The 20,865-nt window shown below is 35.5% G+C and overlaps 1 protein-coding gene across 3 annotated transcripts in view; it reads left to right on the top strand.

Annotated features, from left to right (window-relative positions):
* The window catches only part of CNOT6L (CCR4-NOT transcription complex subunit 6 like), a 120,249-nt gene that overhangs the window by 78,116 nt on the left and 21,268 nt on the right, over window positions 1–20,865 (top strand). For all 3 annotated transcript variants that reach the window (XM_047091873.1, XM_047091872.1, XM_047091874.1), the window contains exons 6-8: window positions 5,366–5,434; window positions 7,963–8,120; window positions 10,184–10,338. In XM_047091873.1, the coding sequence (XP_046947829.1) occupies window positions 5,366–5,434; window positions 7,963–8,120; window positions 10,184–10,338 (382 nt within the window). The remainder of the gene's footprint in view (window positions 1–5,365; window positions 5,435–7,962; window positions 8,121–10,183; window positions 10,339–20,865) is intronic.

Below are 20,865 nucleotides of genomic sequence, written 5' to 3'. Positions count from 1 at the left end.
CATTTAATTGTGCCATTTTTAAAAATTGTTTTCTATTTGTTTCCTGTATGTACTTCCTTTGTTTATCTTTTCTTGGTTTCCTGTGGGTTACTTAAATATTTTTTAGGATTCTCCCTTGTTTTATTTGTGCTATTTTTGAGTATATTGTCTTCTATAATTTTCTTAATGTTTGCTCTAGAATCACAGTATACATAGTGTAGTCAACTGATAAAGGTATTTTATCACTTTAAGTGCATTATCGATGCCTTCCACTTGTGTGCCTCACACTCCCCACTTTTATTAAAATACGTATTTTTTTTCTTCTACCTGCACAGAGTATCACACAGATGTTATGATTTTTGCTTCAGCCATCAGCTATGACTTAAGAAGCTCATGTGGAGAAACATAATCCATTATGTTTACCCCTGATTTTACTCATTGCTTGTTCTTTCCTTTTTGATGTTCTGGTTCTTCTGTTACCATTTCCTTTCTGTTTAGAGAACTTCCATTACCCATTTTTTTTTTTAATTTTTTTTTTTTCAACGTTTATTTATTTTTGGGACAGAGAGAGACAGAGCATGAACGGGGGAGGGGTAGAGAGAGAGGGAGACACAGAATCGGAAACAGGCTCCAGGCTCTGAGCCATCAGCCCAGAGCCTGACGCGGGGCTTGAACTCACGGACCACGAGATCGTGACCTGGCTGAAGTCGGATGCTTAACCGACTGCGCCACCCAGGCGCCCCTCCATTACCCATTTTTTAAGGGCAGTTCTGTTAGCAACAAAGTCTCTTGGTTTTTCTTTTATAACATCTTTATTTCCCCTTGATTTCTGAAGGGTGGTTTTGCTGGATACAGAATTTGTGGCTTAACCGTTCTTTCTTTCAGCACTTGAAAATGTGCCACTTCCTCTGACTACCGTGGTTTCAGAAAAGAAACCCATTGTTCCGATAGGTAATGTGTCCTTTCTCTTTGATGTTTTTGAGATTTTTTTTTTTTCTGTCTTTAGTTTTCAGTCTATGATATGTCTTGGTGTGGATTTCTTTGGGTTTATTCTACTAGAAGTTTGCTCACCTTCTTGAATTTGTAGGTTTATGTCATTTACCAAATTTGAGACATTTTCACCATTGTCTCTTAGAATACTTTTAAGCCTATGTTGTTTCTCTTTTCTTCTTGACTCTGATGATATGAATTTTAGAGGTTTTGTCTCTCAAGCTCTGTTCATTGTTTTCCCACAGTTTATTTTCCTTTAATTGTTCAGATGGAAGAAATCTCAAATTACTAATTTTCTTGGTTTTTTAAATTTTTCTTGCCCTTTCAGTGAGTTTTGTTATTTTTTATTATATTTTTAAGTTCAGTAATTTCATTTTGGTCATTTTTTAAAAAGTTGAACTTCTTTGGACTTTTTATTTTTTCATTTGTTTCAACAGAATTTGTAATTACTTCTTGAAGCAGCTTTATGATAGCTGCTCTAAAATCTCTGTCAGATAATTTCAGCATCTAAATCATCTCTGTGTTGATCTCTGATGGTAGTCTTTTCTGCCTTAATTTGTGATAATCCTGGTCTTTGGTGTGACCAGTGATTTTCGGTTGTACTCTGGTTATCTTGGATGTTATGTTTGGAGACTCTTGAAGCTTTTATTATTAAAAAAAATTTTTTTTTTATGTTATTTTTTGAGAGAAGGAGACAGAGCAAGGGAGCAAGGGAGGGGCAGAGAGAGAGAGAGAGAGATAGAGACAGAGACAGAGAGAGGAAGGGAGGGAGAGAGACAGAATCCTAAGCAGGCTCCAGGCTCTGAACTGTCAGCACACAGCCTAATGAGGGGCTTGAACTCACTGACTGCCAGATCATGACCCGAGCCGAAGCTGTTCGCTTAACCAGATGAGTCACCCAGGTGCTCTTTGTTCCTTTTAAAATCAAATGTCAATTTTAACAGGCAGTTGCCCAGTTTAGGTTTAGCATATGGGTTCTGTTAGCCCTTCCAGGCTCAGCTGACACCCTCAGTGTGGGCAAACTAGGCCCATTGCTGCTGGTCCCTGGAGGGGTAGGATGTGTTGGCTCTCTTGGCCTCTGGTAGAGAGATTGCCATGAGCACTTTGGATTACCACCGCCACTGAGTGTGAGTTTCTCATGTAATACTTGTTGCATTTCTCCTTTTTGGCTTCACTGGCCAGAGGAATCAGGATTTTTTTGCTGCCCTTATCCAGCTGTCTACCACCCATTGTGGCATGTATGGGAGATAAAAATGGGAGGATTACTGTTTTATCACATTTTAAGTATAATTCTGAGAGATTACTATGTTAACTCCTGTCTCTTGTATTCATGAGGACACTTATCTTCCATATTGATCCAAATTTTGGTACTGTTATATCTATTAAACAGCGTTTTGTTTTGTTTTTTGATGGTAGCCCATATAATTATATTTCTGTTCTTTGTCATATCACTGACATTGCAGTTTCATCTTAGAAATTAATTTTAAGTATATGTCCATATGAGTATATCATTCTCCTTGTAAGAAATGTTAAAAATTCCTATTAAGACTGGAATGTTTTTTGACCATTACCTTTAATTCTATGTTCCCTCCATGTAAGTAAACACACTTGTAAATTGGGTGTGTATTTGTGTAGATATTTTTCTAGACATTGATATGTAAAAATTACACCAGTAGAAATGTTATGGTATTACTTTTCATGCGTGTTTTTAAAATGTTTTTTAATAAGACATTTTATCATTGCATATTTTCTAATTGTTTTCATTCAGTTTTTCTTATATATTTTTCTATTTTAGCACACATGTATCTATCCCTTTTTTCTTAAACTATACCATAGATTTCTCTAAAATGAATATTAGCCATTTACCCATGTTTTTGCTGCTGTAAACAGCAGTGTAATGAGTATCTATTTGAATGCTTTCTTAAAAATTTTTTAAATGTTTATTTATTTTTGAGAGACAGAGAGAGACAGCATGAGTGGGGAAGGGGCAGAGAGAGAGGGAGACACAGAACATGAAGCAGGCTCCAGGCTCTGAGCTGTCAGCACAGAGCCTGATGCGGGGCTCGAACTCACGAGCCACGAGATCATGACCTGAGCCAAAGTCGGATGCTCAACCGACTGAGCCACCCAGATGCCCCTAATGCTTTTGTTTTTTTTTAACTTGTTTTATTTTTTATTTTTTTAAATTTACATCCAAATTAGTTAGCTTATAATGCAACAATGATTTCAGGAGTAGATTCCTTAGTGCCCCTTACCCATTTAGCCCATCGCCCCTCCCACAACCCCTCCAGTAACCCTCAGTTTGTTCTCCATATTTATGAGTCTCTTCTGTTTTGTCCCCCTCCTTGTTTTTATATTATTTTCATTTCCCTTCCCTTATGTTCATCTGTTTTGTCTCTTAAAGTCCTTATGTGAGTGAAGTTATATGATTTTTGTCTTTCTCTGACTGACTAATTTCACTTAGCATAATACCCTCCAGTTCCATCCACATAGTGCAAATGGCAAGATTTCATTCTTTTTGATTGCTGAGTAATACTTCATTGTATATATCATACCACATCTTCTTTATCCATTCATCCATCGATGGACATTTGGGCTCTTTCCATACTTTGGCTATTGTTGATAATGCTGCTATAATCATTGGGGTGCATGTGTCCCTTTGAAACAGCACACCTGTATGCCGTGGATAAATGCCTAGTAGTGCAATTGCTGGGTCGTAGGGTAGTTCTATTTTTAGTTTTTTGAGGAACCTCCATACTGTTTTCCAGAGTGGCTGCACCCCTTGTATTCCCATGAATGCTTCTTTAGCAGATAGGGCTGAATCCAAGAAATAGCATTGCTGGGTCATAGGAGATATGGATGTTTAAAATTTTAAAAGATGTCCTCCCAGATAGCCCTACCAATTTATATTCTTACCAGCCACATATGCAAGTATTCATTTCTTATCACCATCACCAACTCTGGATATATTAAAAAAATTTTTTTTGTCAACCTGGATAAAAACATGCTGTCTCATCTTTTTCCTGATTACTGGTGAGATATAGTGTCTTTTCGTGTTTTTGACTCTTTGGATGTTGTTGGTGAATACTATGTATTTCACTTATGCTGATACACTGTGATACATTAATTAAAATAGATTAATAATGTTTTGGGAAGCACCAAAATGTCAACATCACCATACATGTTTTATTTTGAGGATTCTTTGATTTCTGAATTTTTAACCATTTGCTGATAAGGAACCCCAACAACTAGAAAGTTCCTTGTTTACACTGCACTGTATTTATATATCGGGCTTTCCATTTTTTACATAGTTGCCATGATTGTGGCATGGCACTCCTGGCAGGCATGATTGTTTTCCAGGATTCAGTATGTTGATCCAGCTGCCTGGTTTGTTTGCCATCTTATGATAAGCTTCATTTCTTTCCTGGCAAGATATGGAATATGCAAACTAATGTTTGTTCCACTCTGTGAAAAGTATGGAAGCTAAAGCAGGCATCGTTTAGGTAGATGTTGGAATACCAAAATGCTCAGTAAGGTGAAACTTTAAAAAAACTTTTTATAGATGTTTATTTATTTTTGAGAGAGATAGACACAGAGGCAGGGAGAGAGACAGAGCATGAGTGGGGGAAGGACAGAGAGAGAGGGAGACACAGAATCCCAAGCAGGCTCCAGGCTCCGAGCTGTCACTACAGAGCCCAGCCCAGGGCTTGAACGCACGAACCGTGAGGTCATGACCTGAGCTGAAGTTAAACACTTAACCAACTGAGCCGTCCGGGCACCCCTTTAAAGTGAAACTTTCAAGATCTTAGATATTCTGGGCAAAATTACTGTGGCTGGATGAAGATAAGAGTGTTTTGTTTTAAAGGAACATATTTCTCAGCCACTAAATACCCTGGGAAATCCACAAACTTGAATCCAATTATCCTGTAATTGTGAATGTTCTTAAAAGGAAGAAGTAAAAGCGGTAGTTAAATCTTGGGGTGAATTTTCTCTCATCTGGTACTTGGGTAGCTTTTAGTTCCATGGTATTGATAATCATATCTGAGTAATTAATGTTTAACCAATGCCTTCCTTTTTTCTCTATAATGTAGTTCTAATCTCTTGCTTTGCATGGATGTTCTAAAAGAGAAAGTTTAAAATCAAGAAATGAAGGCTGTGTAAGTGGAAATGCCAATTAGGAGTTTCCTAATGTTCTTTTCACATTTTCATTTGTGTATTTTCTTCATAGGTCTCCTTAAACTTCTTTTGGCTTCTTTATATTTCAGTATTAGAATTTTAAGTCAGTTTGTGGGGCATTAAAACTGAAGAGACAACAGAAGTTGATTTGACATTTTTAAGTAAATACTACTGATTTTAGAAGACATGAAATTAATATTTAAAATTTTTTTCCCTTCAGTTCATCCAGAGCAGCTTCCTCCGAGGCCATGGATTACATTAAAAGAACGAGACCAAATTCTGCCATCAGGTAATTTTTTTTATTCTTCCTTGTAATAAAGCCTTCCAATTGAGTAAATAAATAAATAAGTAAATCAGGCCTTCCAAATGACATCTTCACACAGGGTATTGGAAAACTTAAAAAAAAATGAATTTTCCTCTGAAATTTTAAACTGCTTCAGTACTTTATCTTTCTTGAGTGGGTAGAGTGGCAGCACTTGGGAGAGAATAATTTAGACTGAGTTTATACTTGCTGTATTGGAAACAAAATATGATACCAGGCCAGTGGTGTAGTGATGGTAGAAGGTAAGTATTTGAGCAATTCAAGGATATGGTTTAGCATTTTTCGAACTGCAGTATTGTAGAAAATATAAATTTTTTATGTCTTTGTAGAGACCAATAATGATTTGACATCATTTATAGTGGTTCTTACTGCTTATTAGACATTTTATAATTGGGAATTCTACTTACAATAAGTTATGAATTATTTACCCAAATGCCTTCTTTTTAACCATAAGAGTATACCTAATTTTTCATTATATCTAATTTCATTTTTTAAATTAACAAATGAAAACTTTATTGTTTTAATACCAAGGTTGAACCAATCACTGAATACGAACACTTTAATAATTTTTTAAGGCTAAACCAGGGAACTTACTGTGTACTTTTAAAGGCCTTCTGTTTGTGTTGTGTGTTCTTTTTTAAAGTCAAAAGTATTTAGAAAAAATTATATGCTTTGGTATTGAGAAACATCTTCATGGTTCTGTTTGCATTTTAGTAACACTGAGAAATATCAGATCTACAGTACATTTCTGTGTCTTCCAGAGTGCCTCTTTAAAATTTTAAAATCTTTCTGTGCCTCTTTAAAAGTGCAGAGGCAGTAATTTTAAAACTACCACACTCTAGAGCCACAGTGTCAGCCTATTCTAGGAGCCACTGTATCAGGTGTTATCACGAGTAACACTTCTATTAACAGGATACACATAGATGATCTGAGTAAAAGGAAAACTTTAGGTTTTCTACAGACCCTTAACTTAGGTGGATTTATTTTGTTTAGCCTTCCTTAATGCATAATTAATTGTTCCCTTTATGATACTAAAAACACCATTTTTCTGGTTCTTCAAAGTAATCCCTTTTTGAGTATGAGTGAACATAATCTTGAAGTGAAGCTTTCCTACTACTGCATACCTACTTTTCCATTAAGAAAAAGAACAACAGAAACATGTTTTTTGTCAGTTATTGAATTTTAAAAGTAATGCATTCTTGGGTTTTCCTTATTAAAAAATGAGTATGAATTTTTCTTGGGATGTATTGTACTTTTCTGAGTAGAATCTGAGTGCTAAAATGTGCCTTTTACTTCTGGTGAGTAGGGAGATGTGCATAACAACTTCTGACAGTTAAGGGTGATTTATAGGCACAAAACTATAATGATAGTTTTGGAAGAATGAGTCCCAGATAGTTAAAAAGGTAACAGTGTACAAAATGGCCACCAGTCAGATGCCCAGGGGTCCATTGAACTAAGTTTCTCTTAATCCTTTTCTCATCATCTGAATCTTTACCAGCTTCAGTCAAGTAGTATTACTTATTAATTGGATTCCTCATCTTTTATTTAAGTGTGTCATTCTCAAGAATATGGACTTCCCATTATAATCACCTGGGATGCTTTTTAAAAATATGAATATCCAGACCCTATTATACTAACTTAATTAGTCTTGAGTAGGATCTTGGGTACGAACACTTTTCAAAGAAAACACTGGACAAAGTGATTCTAATGGACTGCCTGGATAGAGAATTACTGATAAAAATCAGGGCTTTTCATACTAATGTATATGTGAATCATCTGGGGATTTTGTCAGCTTATAGGTTCTGAACTAGTAGGGTCTTTGTGGTACCAAAGATTCTGCGTTTTTGAGTTCCTAGGTGATGACTGATACTCTTGCTCCTCAGAACACATTTTTGAGTAGCAAGGATTTAAACTTTGGTCTCCTATTAGTTTGCTTACAGTCCTTTTATATATAGTTCAAGGGCATTTTAAAATGAAAATTCAATTTCGGAAATGAACGTATGATTTGTCAAAAAGGATTCTCACAACTAAACTTTGTCCATATATTTCTGGCTTAGAGCAATATGAATAGTAAGAGGCCCCCAAACATATTAAATAATGGGTATTTTGTTAATAAAAATTAATGAAGTTAGAGCCTTTTAATGAACAGAACTAAAATTTACTTTTGTTCTACTTGTACAGAGCTTTGCTCAAAAAATGTCAAAAAATTAGCATTCTGATTTAGAATTTGAATTTTTATTAAAATACATTTCCTAAAAATCTAAAATATGAACTATACGTCTAATTCTAGTAAAAGCTCTTTGATGTGATGGACTGCAATGAAGTTTTAGTAGGTCCAGTGTAACAGAATTTTGCCCAGGGCATCTCACAGTGCTGCCATTGGGGCAGGTTTGTGTGCCATGTGTGCTTGTGCAGGGACGCATATGACACCTCTCTGGAAAAAGTTGCCTAATTTTCTCCCTTTTCTCTTTTGTTTTTTTCCTCCCACTTCTTAGCATCATTCACGGTTATGTGTTACAATGTGTTATGTGATAAATACGCCACCCGGCAGCTATATGGCTATTGCCCGTCCTGGGCATTAAACTGGGAATACAGGAAAAAGGGAATTATGGAAGAAATTGTTAACTGTGATGCAGATATCATTAGTCTTCAGGTAATACTATAGAAATTAAATTTTCTGGGGGCACCTGGGTGGCTCAGTCGGTGAAACGTGTGGCTCGTGATCTTGGGGTTGTGAGTTGGAGCCCCACGTTGGGTGTAGAAAAAAGAAAATAATGAAATAATAAAATAAAAAAAAATTTTTCTTAAAAGATTGAAACTTAAAGGTGAACTTAATCTTATTTCTGGGAGAGAGCCTGTGTTCAAAACAAAACTCAAATTATTTTCTCTTCTCTTAAAAAAAAAAAAAAGGATAATTTTAATAAGGACATAAGACATTTCCACAGAGGAACTGTTTTGCTAAAGGCCAGTCATCCACTTAAATGCATTTACTCTTAAGCGAAAATTGCATCCATTATTTATGTTAATAGTTCATCTTATGAACACATCACTGGTATTGCTGAAAGAGAAAACTGCAGAAGGTTGTGTCTTTTTAGACACAGATTCTGATGGAATCTGTAAAAAAAAAAAAAAAATTGTCCACTGTTCCTTAATGACAAATATTATAAACATTAAAAAATATTGTGCTGTAAATAATGCATTTTTGTCTTATTCTAAAAACCTTCTCTGAAATTTAGACTTTCCTGTTATAACATTTTATTATGATGAATTTAATTGAAGAAACACCTTTCTGTTGAGATGTGTTTTATCACTTCTTTTCAACAGTCAGCTAATGAATAGCCAAGGTTTATAGGTAGGGTTTAGTAATTTTTTCTTAGCAACTTTCGAAAGAATATTAAATGTTTATGAAGTATTTAAAAATTTTAAGTGTTATAATTTCGTGGCTACTTTTCAGCGTAGCCTGAGAAGAAGGGTATTACTTTTTAAATACTTGTTTTTTTTTAAACTAGAATAGCTTGAAAATTTATCTTTATGTTGTTTATGGTTTATATGACTTCCTGGGAAATAATAAAAATCTTCAAAAATTAAGTTTTCTTGTAAACACTGAAAACTGACATAGAATTGGGGAAGGAAGCAATAGACAAAGTTGGCTTTGTTGTGGTTACTTAATTGTCCTCTTTTTATTTAGTATTTATAGTAATAATAGCCTCACATTCCTCTAAGTATAGTTTGAAAAATAAAAACATCATAATTTTAAAAAGTATTTTTTTATTGTAATAGTAATGCCATAGTCTAAAATCTTTATCCTAGAAAAATTGAATATTTTGAAAAAATAAATAGAATGATGGGAGAAAACACCTAATCTCATAATCCAGAAATCGTTGCTGTGTTAAAACTTATGAAGTGTTTGTTGTACACAGATATTAAATTTGCTTTCCTATTTATTTACAGATATATTTTCAAAAGTAAAGTTGAGATCATGCTATTGTATTTAATGCACTTTCCATGGTAATAAAATTCTTCAAAACCAATTCATTATATGAGTATAAATTTATTGAGTAAGCATTTGTTCTGCTGTTGAACATTTAGGCTATTTGTAAGTTTTTGTTATGAAGTCATGTTATAAGCATTATAGATAAATCACTGTGTTCACATATTATTTAATTTGGAAAGATTTGTTAAAAATATTTTATGGGTCAAAGAATAAAATTGTCTAGCTTTATATAATATTGGATTAGCAGAGACAATTGGGTGATTGGTATTCAGTTACCTAAAAGTTCCTTAAAGTAGAGCTTTTTGTTAATAGATCTTAATCTTCTCACTTCTAAGTATCATTCCTTTCTACCACAGTTGAGAAAGATAAAATTACCTCTCTATATAAAATTTACTATTCCCTCCTGCTTAATTTATAATATGCCCCATTTTGCCAGATTTGAGGAATTAAAATATAGTAGAATAAACTCTAAATTGGGACTAAAGAGACTTGGAACCAACTAGCTGTGTGTGAACAAGAGAATCATGCAAACATTTCGAGTGTTTTCAGGTTTAAAAGCTGCCATTGTCAAATGGCTCCTGCTAGCTGTAAGGGAAGATAGATAATATTTGTTATGTGAATTATGCTAACTTAGTCACATCTCACTCATAATGCTAAACATTTTTATATCTTGATTAGAGTTTTCCTCTGTCATGTTGATGACAACTTTTCTTTCACCTCAGGAAGTGGAAACAGAGCAATACTTCACTCTCTTTCTGCCAGCATTGAAGGAGCGTGGATATGATGGGTTTTTTTCTCCAAAGTCACGTGCCAAAATCATGTCTGAGCAGGAGAGAAAGCATGTGGACGGTTGTGCAATATTCTTCAAAACAGAAAAGTGAGTTAAGGAAACAAATAATAATAGTATATACTTACTTTAATTATCACAATTTGAAATTGTCTTTGATTTAACCCTATAAAATGAACAAAAAGCTAGAAAGCAAGTGATGTAAAAATTAAAGCTGTTACATTTCTTAGGCTGTGTCTTGGAAATAAGAGTCTTTATTGTATTATTCTTTATTTTTTATTACCAAATTACACTAAAAATTTTGAGAGTTATGCTTGAATATGGGGTTATCATGTTTCTAAATATATTTTTATGAAGTAAATAGTTTTCATGTAAATAAAAGGTAGTGTAGTGCCTTTTAAGATTTGAAATGAGTGATGTGATTTTCTTTCTGTGATTTTTGTTTTGACAGTTGGCTTTCTCAGAATCATTAGTTTTATTAACCTTTTTCATCTTTTCCAGTTAACATTTCATGTATTTAATCATTTACTAAATGTTTACTGAATATTTGCTTTGTGACAAGTGCTGTGCTAGTCAAATTAGGCACAAAGATAGACATGACATAGTTCCTAATGTCACTCAGAGCTCTAGTAGGAAAGGTAATCATATAAGAAAATAAAAATAAGATATATATACAATAGAGATCTGCATAGGTAGGTAAGAGAGGATGGAAGGGAGACAGCTTATTTAAGGATTGATTGAGATAGGACAGTGGAAAGCAGTCCTTATCAAACACACAAAACATGATTTGTGTTTTTTCAGAGCTGTTAATGTCATTGATTAAGTCAAAAGGTGAGAATGTTATGAATGTGCTTATTAAAATACATAAATGATCTTGTAGAAGCTTCTGGTTGTGAAGTTGTATGCATTAGATGTACGACACTGCATTCCCTACTTGAGGGTGCAGAGCCACAATCTGTCATCTTTTGAGTGCTGGCTGAGCGGCTCGATGGTTAGAGGCACATTCTTTAGTTATCATCTTAAAGAAAAGAGAAAAGCACATTTTTTGCCTCAGAAAGGCTGCTAATTTTAGAGTGGAAAATTGAAGGAATCTCCAATAGAAGACTGAAATATGTAAAGTCTGATAGAGGTTGAATCCCTTGTTTAATGATTTGGGTTTGATACATTGGATAGGGAATCATCTACTTATAGGATAAGCATATAGATGTTTGTTACTATTTTCCAGTGTTGTCCCCCTTTTAATACCAGTTATAACAAAGCCAGTTACATATTTTTATTGATACAGGCATACTTACTAGCATATTATGTTATTTTAAGCGAGTTAAGCGAATTTGAAGATACTTGCCTACTTTTTCTCATTTGTACCTACTTTCCTGTCTTCTGTGAATTTTTGTTTTTTTTCTGTGAATTTTTAATATATCTCATTTTGGCTAATCATTAGTGCAGAGGCCTGCAGTATTTGACTGAGGTGAGAATATACTAAATTCTTCTAGTTGGCTGGTGATTTTTTTTTTTTTAAAACAAATTATAGGGGCGCCTGGGTGGCGCAGTCGGTTAAGCGTCCGACTTCAGCCAGGTCACGATCTCGCGGTCCGTGAGTTCGAGCCCCGCGTCGGGCTCTGGGCTGATGGCTCAGAGCCTGGAGCCTGTTTCTGATTCTGTGTCTCCCTCTCTCTCTGCCCCTCCCCCGTTCATGCTCTGTCTCTCTCTGTCCCAAAAATAAATAAAACGAAAAAAAAAATTAAAAAAAAAAAAAACAAATTATAGAATAACAATAGATATTACTTCAATAATAATGCTAGGCCTTTTACTTTATTTTCTTATTTAATTTTTTTTTTAAGTTTATTTATTTTGGGTGGGGGGCGGGGGTGGTTAGAAATGGAGACAGATGGAAAGAGAGAATCCCAAGCAGGATCCACGTTGCCAACTCAGAGACCGATGCTGGGCTCAGACTCAAGAACCATGAGATCATGACCTGAACTGAAATCAAGAGTCAGAGCCTTAACTAACTGAGCCACCCAGGCGCCCTTCTCTTATTTACTTTTTAAAGCACCCCCCAGAACTAGGAGTAGAGCTATATCATCATTTTTATAGGTGAGGAAACCAAAGTACAGAGAGTAGCCTGGCTTGATAATCAAAGCTTTTAACCATGGTGCTAAACTGAATCTTTAGGTTGCTTGTTGAGCTTCCGGTATTACTTGTACCTCTTATACAGTTACCTTATTTGGAAAAATTGCCTTGAATTTGATGTTTGTTATCTGTGTTCATATACACATTTCCTTGAGACACCATAATTGGAAAAAGAATACTGATAATATTGAGATAAAACATCAGGTTCTTTTTCCATTTGCCATTGTTTCTTCTGGAAGGAAGATAATATAATTTTTGTTATTCCCTTCATAGTTTGAGAGGAAAATCTAAAATGCCTTGATAATTTACTAGAGGTAGTTAAGATTTGAACTAACAATTATAACTATTATCTAGGAAATGTTAAACAGTTAAGTATTTTAAAAATTGATGTTTGAATTATTAAAAATGCTGCAAATTAGTTAAGAGATGAACACATAGGGAATACTTAGGTGCAGCATTTGGTTTTCTTCCCTACTTCAACTCTTTTTGTCTGAATAATAAGTAACATGGATTCAGTGACAGATGAATACTTTGAGTATAATACCTTATTATATTCTCTTCTGAGCAGTACCAAATACTATTGATGTCAAATGAGCTAACTATCCAATGCCAAACTATCTGAAATTTAACACAAAGTATACTACCATGCTTTTATTCTATTCTTTCTTCAGATTGGAGAGATAGTACAGTGCTAAAAGAATTTTTAAGCCAGGTGGTTCTCCTATTTATGTAGCTATATAATCTTGAATGAGCCACTTGCCCTTTCTGGGCTTTTCTCCTTTGTATATATTTGTATATTGCCAGGTGAGATAATTTCTTTATATAGTTAACAAAACTTAAAAGTCAAATGGTAGTTGTAGGAAGAGTAGTTCCAAATCTCATTCTCAAAGTATCATTCTTCTAAAACCAGAGTATCTCATAATGTTTAACCTTCATAGATGACAGCTTATCTCTTCATGGGAAATGGTGGAAGGTAGGTAACAATAAATAGAAACTATAGTTACTGTTTTTTACAAAATACTGTAATAAAAATTTGTTAACCCATTTTGATGAAATTGTATTTTCTGAGAATTGTAATACAATAAAATAGTCCTTGTGTCATATTCATTGCAGTTTAATTTAATCATTGGGGCTTCAGAAGGCACTTCAAGATTTCCAGGACCTTTTGGTCAACATTATGAATGTTTTTCAGGTAGTTAGATGCATGGGGATACCAGAAACGAGAAATTTCGATTCATAAAAATGCCAAAAGTCAGCTTTTGGTTTGTCCTTTATCTCAGTAAATATTATCTTCAGCCCAAAGGATTTTATAAAACATATATACATATATGTGTATATTTTGTTGTGTGTGTATGGAAAGACTGTTAATATAGATAAGTTTTTAGACTCAGAAACTTAAATTTCCTTTTGCCTATTTTGTCCTCTAGCCTTAACAGTTAGTAGAAATGGGCTTGGAACCAGATACATAATTTGAAGAAATTGAAAATGCAGGAAAATGGAGATGAAACAAGATCCAGATAATGAATTACTTGCTGTTCTCGAAGTTAGCAGTTCTGATCTGAACAGTTTAGCTTTGTTTCACATCAGTGAGAAAGGGAAATATGAGAACAGCCATTTTAGAACAAGTGACCATTACTGTGAAGAGACAGTCTCTTCCAGTAGGATTTAGAACTAGGTTGTCATGGTGCTCAGTCCTTGCTGTATTGTCTGTGCTTTCTAACCTGCTTCCAGTCTCAGAGGTACCAGGTAAGGCCACGTCTTCGCTTTTCCTTCCTATGTTAATACATTAGTTTTGTGCTTGAGAAGAGGGCACCCAGAGGTTATAGTTTCATTCCAAAATGACCAATCATGATAATTCTATCTCACTGGTTTCTCATATACTGATTTCCTCTGTCCTAGGTGGTGGTTGCCTTAGAATTTGTCTGTGTGATTTTTAAAAAACAGAATGTGATTTCTAGTTTATAATGTTAACTGTCTCATAAATTTAGTCTGGAACATAAAATTACTGCTTGGTGCCACAAATGCCACAATAGAGATAATATAATAACTGCTTCACCTAACTTGAGAGATTTCTTTTCTTTTCTTTTCTTTTCTTTTCTTTTCTTTTCTTTTCTTTTCTTTTCTTTTCTTTCTTTCTTTCTTTCATGTTTATTTTTTGGGGCGCCTGGGTGGCACAGTCGACTTCAGCCAGGTCACGATCTTGCGGTCCGTGAGTTCGAGCCCCGCGTCAGGCTCTGGGCTGATGGCTCAGAGCCTGGAGCCTGTTTCCGATTCTGTGTCTCTCTCTCTCTCTCTGCCCCTCCCCCGTTCATGCTCTGTCTCTCTCTGTCCCAAAAAATAAATAAACGTTGAAAAAAAATTTTTTTAAATGTTTATTTTTGAGAGAGGGACAGAGACAGAGGCAGAGTGTGAGTGGGGGAAGGGCAGAGAGAGAGAGGGAGACACAGAAGCTGAAGAAAGCTCCAGGCTCTGAGCTGTCAGCACAGAGCCCGATGCAGGTCTTAAACTCACAGACTGCGAGATTATGACCTGAGCTGAAGTCGGACACTTAACTGGCTGAGCCACCCAGGCACCCTTAACTTGAATGATTTCTTACATGGCTAAAATGATCAAGAATGTGAAAGTGGTTTCAGTGTTTCAAAGAGTTGTACAAAGTTATGTAGGATAGTACATAATCTACTCTTCTTCCCTATTTATCCTGGTCTCTAAGCTTACCTTTTTTAGCAAGTTATTTTCTGGCACTCCCGATGATTATTTAAAGGGACCCAAGAACATATTTTATAGCATCTTATACTGAATATACAGTAAAAACTTCCATTTGGTTTAGGTTTAGGAGTGCTGGAATATGATCCAGAAAGGGTCATAGTTTACCTTGCTGTGGTTATACTTTTGACTATGTACCTTTTGTTCCTTTTGACTTGTAAATGAATTCAGGGAGGGAATATTACTCAGGTCTTACAGATTGTTTTGTTTGCTCATAGTTGGCATTCACTGTCTCTCTGTACCGTTGAATTAATTACATCACAGCCTATAAAATTACTTCTAGATCACAGGCTAGTAAGAAATTGAGTTATCTCTTTGTTCTGTTTGAAGGGCTGTTTTGGACATGTTCTTCCTGTATTTGAAACATTCATCCTAATAACCTATCTCAAATCATGTGAAAAGGTGGGGTCTTTGTTTTTTTATTATATCAGTCTTTATTGTATATGATCTCTCTTATGCCCATTTGACTTTCTGTAAAATAACACTTTCAGAAAGGTAAATAGAAGACTTCTTAGACTAAAATAAAGAAAATAGCATCAGGAATAATGCTTATAGCATATGTGTACTAGGTATAGAATAGGAGTACTAAAATGAATTGAAATAGAGGCACATTTAAAAGTTTTTACTCATTACCAAGGCCTGATGGTTTGGATTAGTGAGTGGAAAGCAGCTATAAACCAGTATGTTTTTTTCAAAACATTTAATAGAAGGAATGAGGAAGACCTCTCTGTATGTCAAAATGTCACCTGTATGTAAATCTGTGAGACAAAAAGTAGAAGCAGAGTGGAGTGCACCGGCTGTGTGTAGGGGAGAAATTAAGAAATAAGGTAACCAATTAAATTGGTAAGGTAATTTGGATGGAAAATGGAGAATAATTTCTTACTATATTATAAATGCATTATAAATGTAGTATAAAATATGAAAAGAAGACAAGCTGTAGGAGACTATGGCTATCTTCACTAGTGTTGGAAATGTTCTTAAGGAAGGTTACCTAAAAAAAGTTCTTGAGCTACAAGAGGCACATCTTACTTAATTCTCACTGTGAAGAAGGAACTTTCTTTGGTTCTCAACTATCTCTTTGGATCTTCAGCTATTGGTGAAGTAGAAATGACAAAACTTGAGCGTGACTCTGTCCTCTTTAGTATTTATAAGTGCCAAGGAAAGGAGTATTAGTTAGAAGGACATATATACTCTGTTTAGGAAAACTGGTTTTGTTTTTCTGAACTTTTTGAAACCAAAGACATTAAAAGTTATAAAAGACTGGGAAGTTATAAAAGTCAAAAGTGAGGCAATACAATAATTAATTATACCAGTTGGGAAGAAAGTTTGGAGAGGTGGTTGGAAGCATGTAATAAACTAAATAATTGTTCAGGATTCACTTTTATTTATTTTTAAAAATTTTTCATTTTTGTTTATTTTTGAGAGTCAGAGAATGAGCGAGGGAGGGGCAGAGAGAGAGAGAGAGAGGGAGACAAAATCTGAAGCAGGTTCCAAGCTCTAAGCTGTCAACACAGAGCCTGATGTGGGGCTTAAACTCACGAACTGTGAGATCACAACCTGAGCTGAAGTTGGACACTTAACTGACTGAGCCACTCAGGTATCCTGTGGGATTCATTTTTAAATGATGTGTTTTTTTTTTTTCCCCCCAATGGAGAAAAGTCAGTAACTAAGCATGTATTTTTATTTCTTTATTTAAATACTTAAAAAATTTTTTTAATGTTTGTTTATTTTTGAGATGGGGGGGAGGGCAGAGAGAAAGGGAGACACAGAATCCAAAGCAGGCTCCAGGCTCTGAGCTGTCAGCACAGAGCCCGATTTGGGGTTTGAACTCACGAACCAAGAGATCATGACCTGAACTGAAGTCGGACACTTTTAACCGACTGAGCCACCCAAGTGCCCCCATTAAAAAAATTTTTTAATATTTATTTTATTTTTGAGAGAGAGAGAGTGGGGGAGGGGCATAGAGAGGGGGAGACAGAATCAGAAGCCCTGATAGCAGAGAGCCCAATGTGGGGCTCGAACTCATGAACTGCGACATCATGACATGAGCTGAAATCAGATGCTCAAACGACTGAGCCATCCAGGTGCCCCTCAAATGTGTATTTAAAAAAATTGTTTTTAACATTTATTCATTTTTGAGAGGGAGAGAGACAGAGAATGAGCGGGGGGGAGGGGCAGAGAGAGAGGGAGACACAGAATCCGAAGCAGGCTCCAGGCTCTGAGCTGTCAGCACAGGTCCTGAAGCGGGGCTCGAACGCACGGACTGGGAGATCATTACCTGAGCCGAAGCCGGACGCTCAACCACCATTTGAGCCATCCAGGCGCCCCTCAAGCACATATTTTAAAAAGAAGTTGATTGAGAGGCGTCTGGGTGGCTCAGTTGGTTAACCGTCAGATTCCTGATTTCAGCTCAGGTCACGGTATCACAGTGAGTTTGAGCCCTGTGTTTGGCTCTGCACTGACAGTGCAAAGCCTGCTTGGGATTCTCTCTCTCCCCCTCTCTCTGCTGCTCTCCCACCCACATGCATGCATGTGTGTGCACACATGCATTCTCTCTCCCTCCCTCCCTCAAAATAAATAAATTTAAAAAAATTGATTGAACCTGTGATCTTTGCCAAGAAGGTTAAGAAAAAGCAGAGGCTTGGTGAAAGCGTTAAGGCAACAAGGATATTTTAAATACCATGTACTGTAAAGAAGGGCTATTACCCATTGTAGGTTGTGTAATCACTAATTGAGGATCAAGACAAAAAAGAAAAAAAAAAACACCGGGTTTACAACTTCTGTTTTGCTTTCATGATCTCTATTGAGAATTATCTTCAAAGTGGAAAGACCAAAGTAAGACAAGTGAAGAGGAGATTGGTAAGACAGGAGAGTCAGTATACTGACTGAACTAGTTAGGTTTCCATATCAAGATAATTACACCTTTTGGTACTAAAAGATCTTGCAAAAGTATGACTACAGAACTGGCATGGGTAATCTATTATGAATGTTGCAGTATAGAAGTTCTAGGATGTTGAAGATGAATAAACCATCTCATTTTTCTAAAAGATAAGGTAGTTTGGTGTTCCCCTGTGGAAAGGAACAGAGAAGAAATAGAATTGGGCATAGAGAACAGAGTTGTGTTGCAGGCCTGAACAGCCTCAGAGGACTCTGCCAGCTGTAGCTTTGGAGCTGAAATGACCTGTGAGAGTTAACCCTGGAAGGACCCAAATCCCCAAACCTTTATCTTTTGCTTTTGATATATAACTGTATGAGGGCCGCTCCTAGAAGTACTTGACCTTGGATGAAGTAGCTCTTTGCAGCTGGAGCAATTCCTGGACAATTGATGAGGAAACTGGGCAGTGTGTTTCCATAATCACTCCTTTGCAAAGTCTTTGCAAAGTTTAGGATCAATAGGTATGAAGTACCTGTAAAAAGTCTTGATACAACGTTGATCCTCAGTAATGGGCAGCATGTATTATTTTTATTACTGGTTCTGTCTTATTGAGAATTTCGATTATTTCAGAGAAGACCAATACATACACATAAGATGTGTGAAAACCAAAAGATGGCAGGGATATTTAATCTTCTGGAAAAAAAAGAATGAAGTTTTAAAGGGCCCTTAAACAGTAACTTCTTGGACATCAGCCATAGCAACTTTTTTCTAGATAGGTCTCCTGAAGCAAGGGAAATAAAAGCAAAACAAACAAACAAAAGCAAACCTGGGACTACATCAAAATAAAAAGCTTCTGCACAGCAAACGAAACAGTCAATAGAACTAAAAAGCAACCTATGGAATGAGAGAAGATATTTGCAAATGGCATATCTGATAAAGGGTTAGTATTCAAAATATGTAAAGAACTTGTACAGCTCAACACCCAAAAAACCAAATAATCCAATTTAAAAAATGGCAGAAGAACAGACATTTCTCCAAAGAAGACCTACAGATGGCCAACAAGCACATGAAATGATGCTCATTATCACCTATCAGAGAAATACAAATCAAAACTACAATCAGATATCACCTCACACCTGTCAGAATAGTTAAAACCAACAACACAAGAAACAACAGGTTTTGGCAAGGATGTGGAGAAAAAAGAACCTTTTGCACTGTTAGTGGAAATGAATACTGGAGTATCCAATGTGGGAAGTAGTATGGAGGTTCCTCAAAAAGTTAAAAATAGAACTACCCTATGATCCAGCAATTGTACTACTGGGTATTTACCAAAGAATACAAAAACACTGATTCAAAGAGATGTATGCACCCCTATGTTTGGAGAAGCATTATTTATAATAGCTAAGATAGGGATGTCTGGGTGACTCAGTTGGTTAAGCGTCCGACTTTAGCTCATGTCATGATCTTGCAGTTCGTGGGTTCGAGCCTGCTTTGGATTCTGTGTCTGTCTGCCTGTCTCTCTCCCTCTCTCCCTCTCTCCCTCTCCCCCTCTCCCTCCCCTTTCCCTGCTCATGCGCTCATGCTTGCACTCTATCAAAAATAAGCAAACATTACAATAGCCACTATATGGAAGCAGCCCAAGGTGTCCATTGATTGATGAATGGATAAAGAAGATACACACACACATTGGACTATTAGTCATGAAAAAGAACAAGATCATGCCATTTGCAATGACATGGATGGAGCTAGAGAGTATAATGCTAAGTAAAATAAGTCCGAGAAAGACAAATACTATATGATTTCACTCATATGTCGAATTTAAGAAACTAGCAAAGGGGAAAAAAAAGAGACAAACCAAGAAACAGGCTCTTTACTGTAGAGAACAAACTGACGGTTACTAGAGGGGAGGTGGGTGAAATAGGTGATGCGGATTAAGGAGTGCACTTGTGATGAGTACTGGGTGATGTATGCAATTATTGAATCACTATATCATATACCTGAGACTTAACACTGTATGTTAACTAACTGGAATTAAAATAAAAATTAAAAAAGTCAAGTTCCCTTAATATGCGAGTGGGTGTACTAATGAACAGAAATTCAAGAAAGGGTACTCAATAGAAATGAAGTCTGCTACTCTTAGATTCTTAAGGGAAAAGAAAGAGGAAGGGATAAAATCATTTGAGGGTACAGAAAAATATTTATATGCAAAAATGTCCAATAGCATTGGTTATAATAGCTCAAGTCAGAAATAATTTAAATGTCCACCACAAATCAGTTAAATAAATTATGGTGAATCTGTAAAGTGGCTTATATAATATAATCATATGTATTGATTTTGAATAATAATTTATAGGGAAGTATCCCTGATAGAATGTTTACTAATAAGCCAAAATACAAAATTAGAGAGTATTATCTTAATTATATAAAAATATTTGTATGCAAATGCATGGAGAAAAGTCTAGGGAATTATATTGACTTGTTAATGGGGATGTTTGGTTGCAGATAACTTTGAATTTTCTTTATATTTTTTTCTTGCTCCCAAATCTGTACAATAAACATATGTAACATAATAAAGTAATGTTTTCCCATTTGTTTTTAAGCACCTATAAAATGCAGGACTGAAGAGACCTGGTTTAAGAGCAGAAAAGACCAAAATTAGTTCTTATTTGGCTTATAATTAATATGGCTCTCCCCAAAGTGCAGTTTCTGTCTTTATTAACAAAAATAACAATCGCAAATGAAGAAGGCACTAGTTCATTGAGTTGTTCAGGTGAACAGCCATCTCACACCATATGTCATATAAGGAGTTGGCCATTTCTTTTATTAGAAAAAACATAATGGTGTGATAT

The sequence above is a fragment of the Lynx rufus genome, unplaced genomic scaffold (assembly GCF_022079265.1).
Source record: "Lynx rufus isolate CCGP_SWC_20201006 ecotype Redwood Valley unplaced genomic scaffold, mLynRuf1.p SCAF_3, whole genome shotgun sequence".
Lineage (NCBI taxonomy): Eukaryota > Metazoa > Chordata > Mammalia > Carnivora > Felidae > Lynx > Lynx rufus.
Note: the sequence above shows the minus strand (reverse complement) of the source record. Positions and strands in the feature narration are given on the sequence as shown.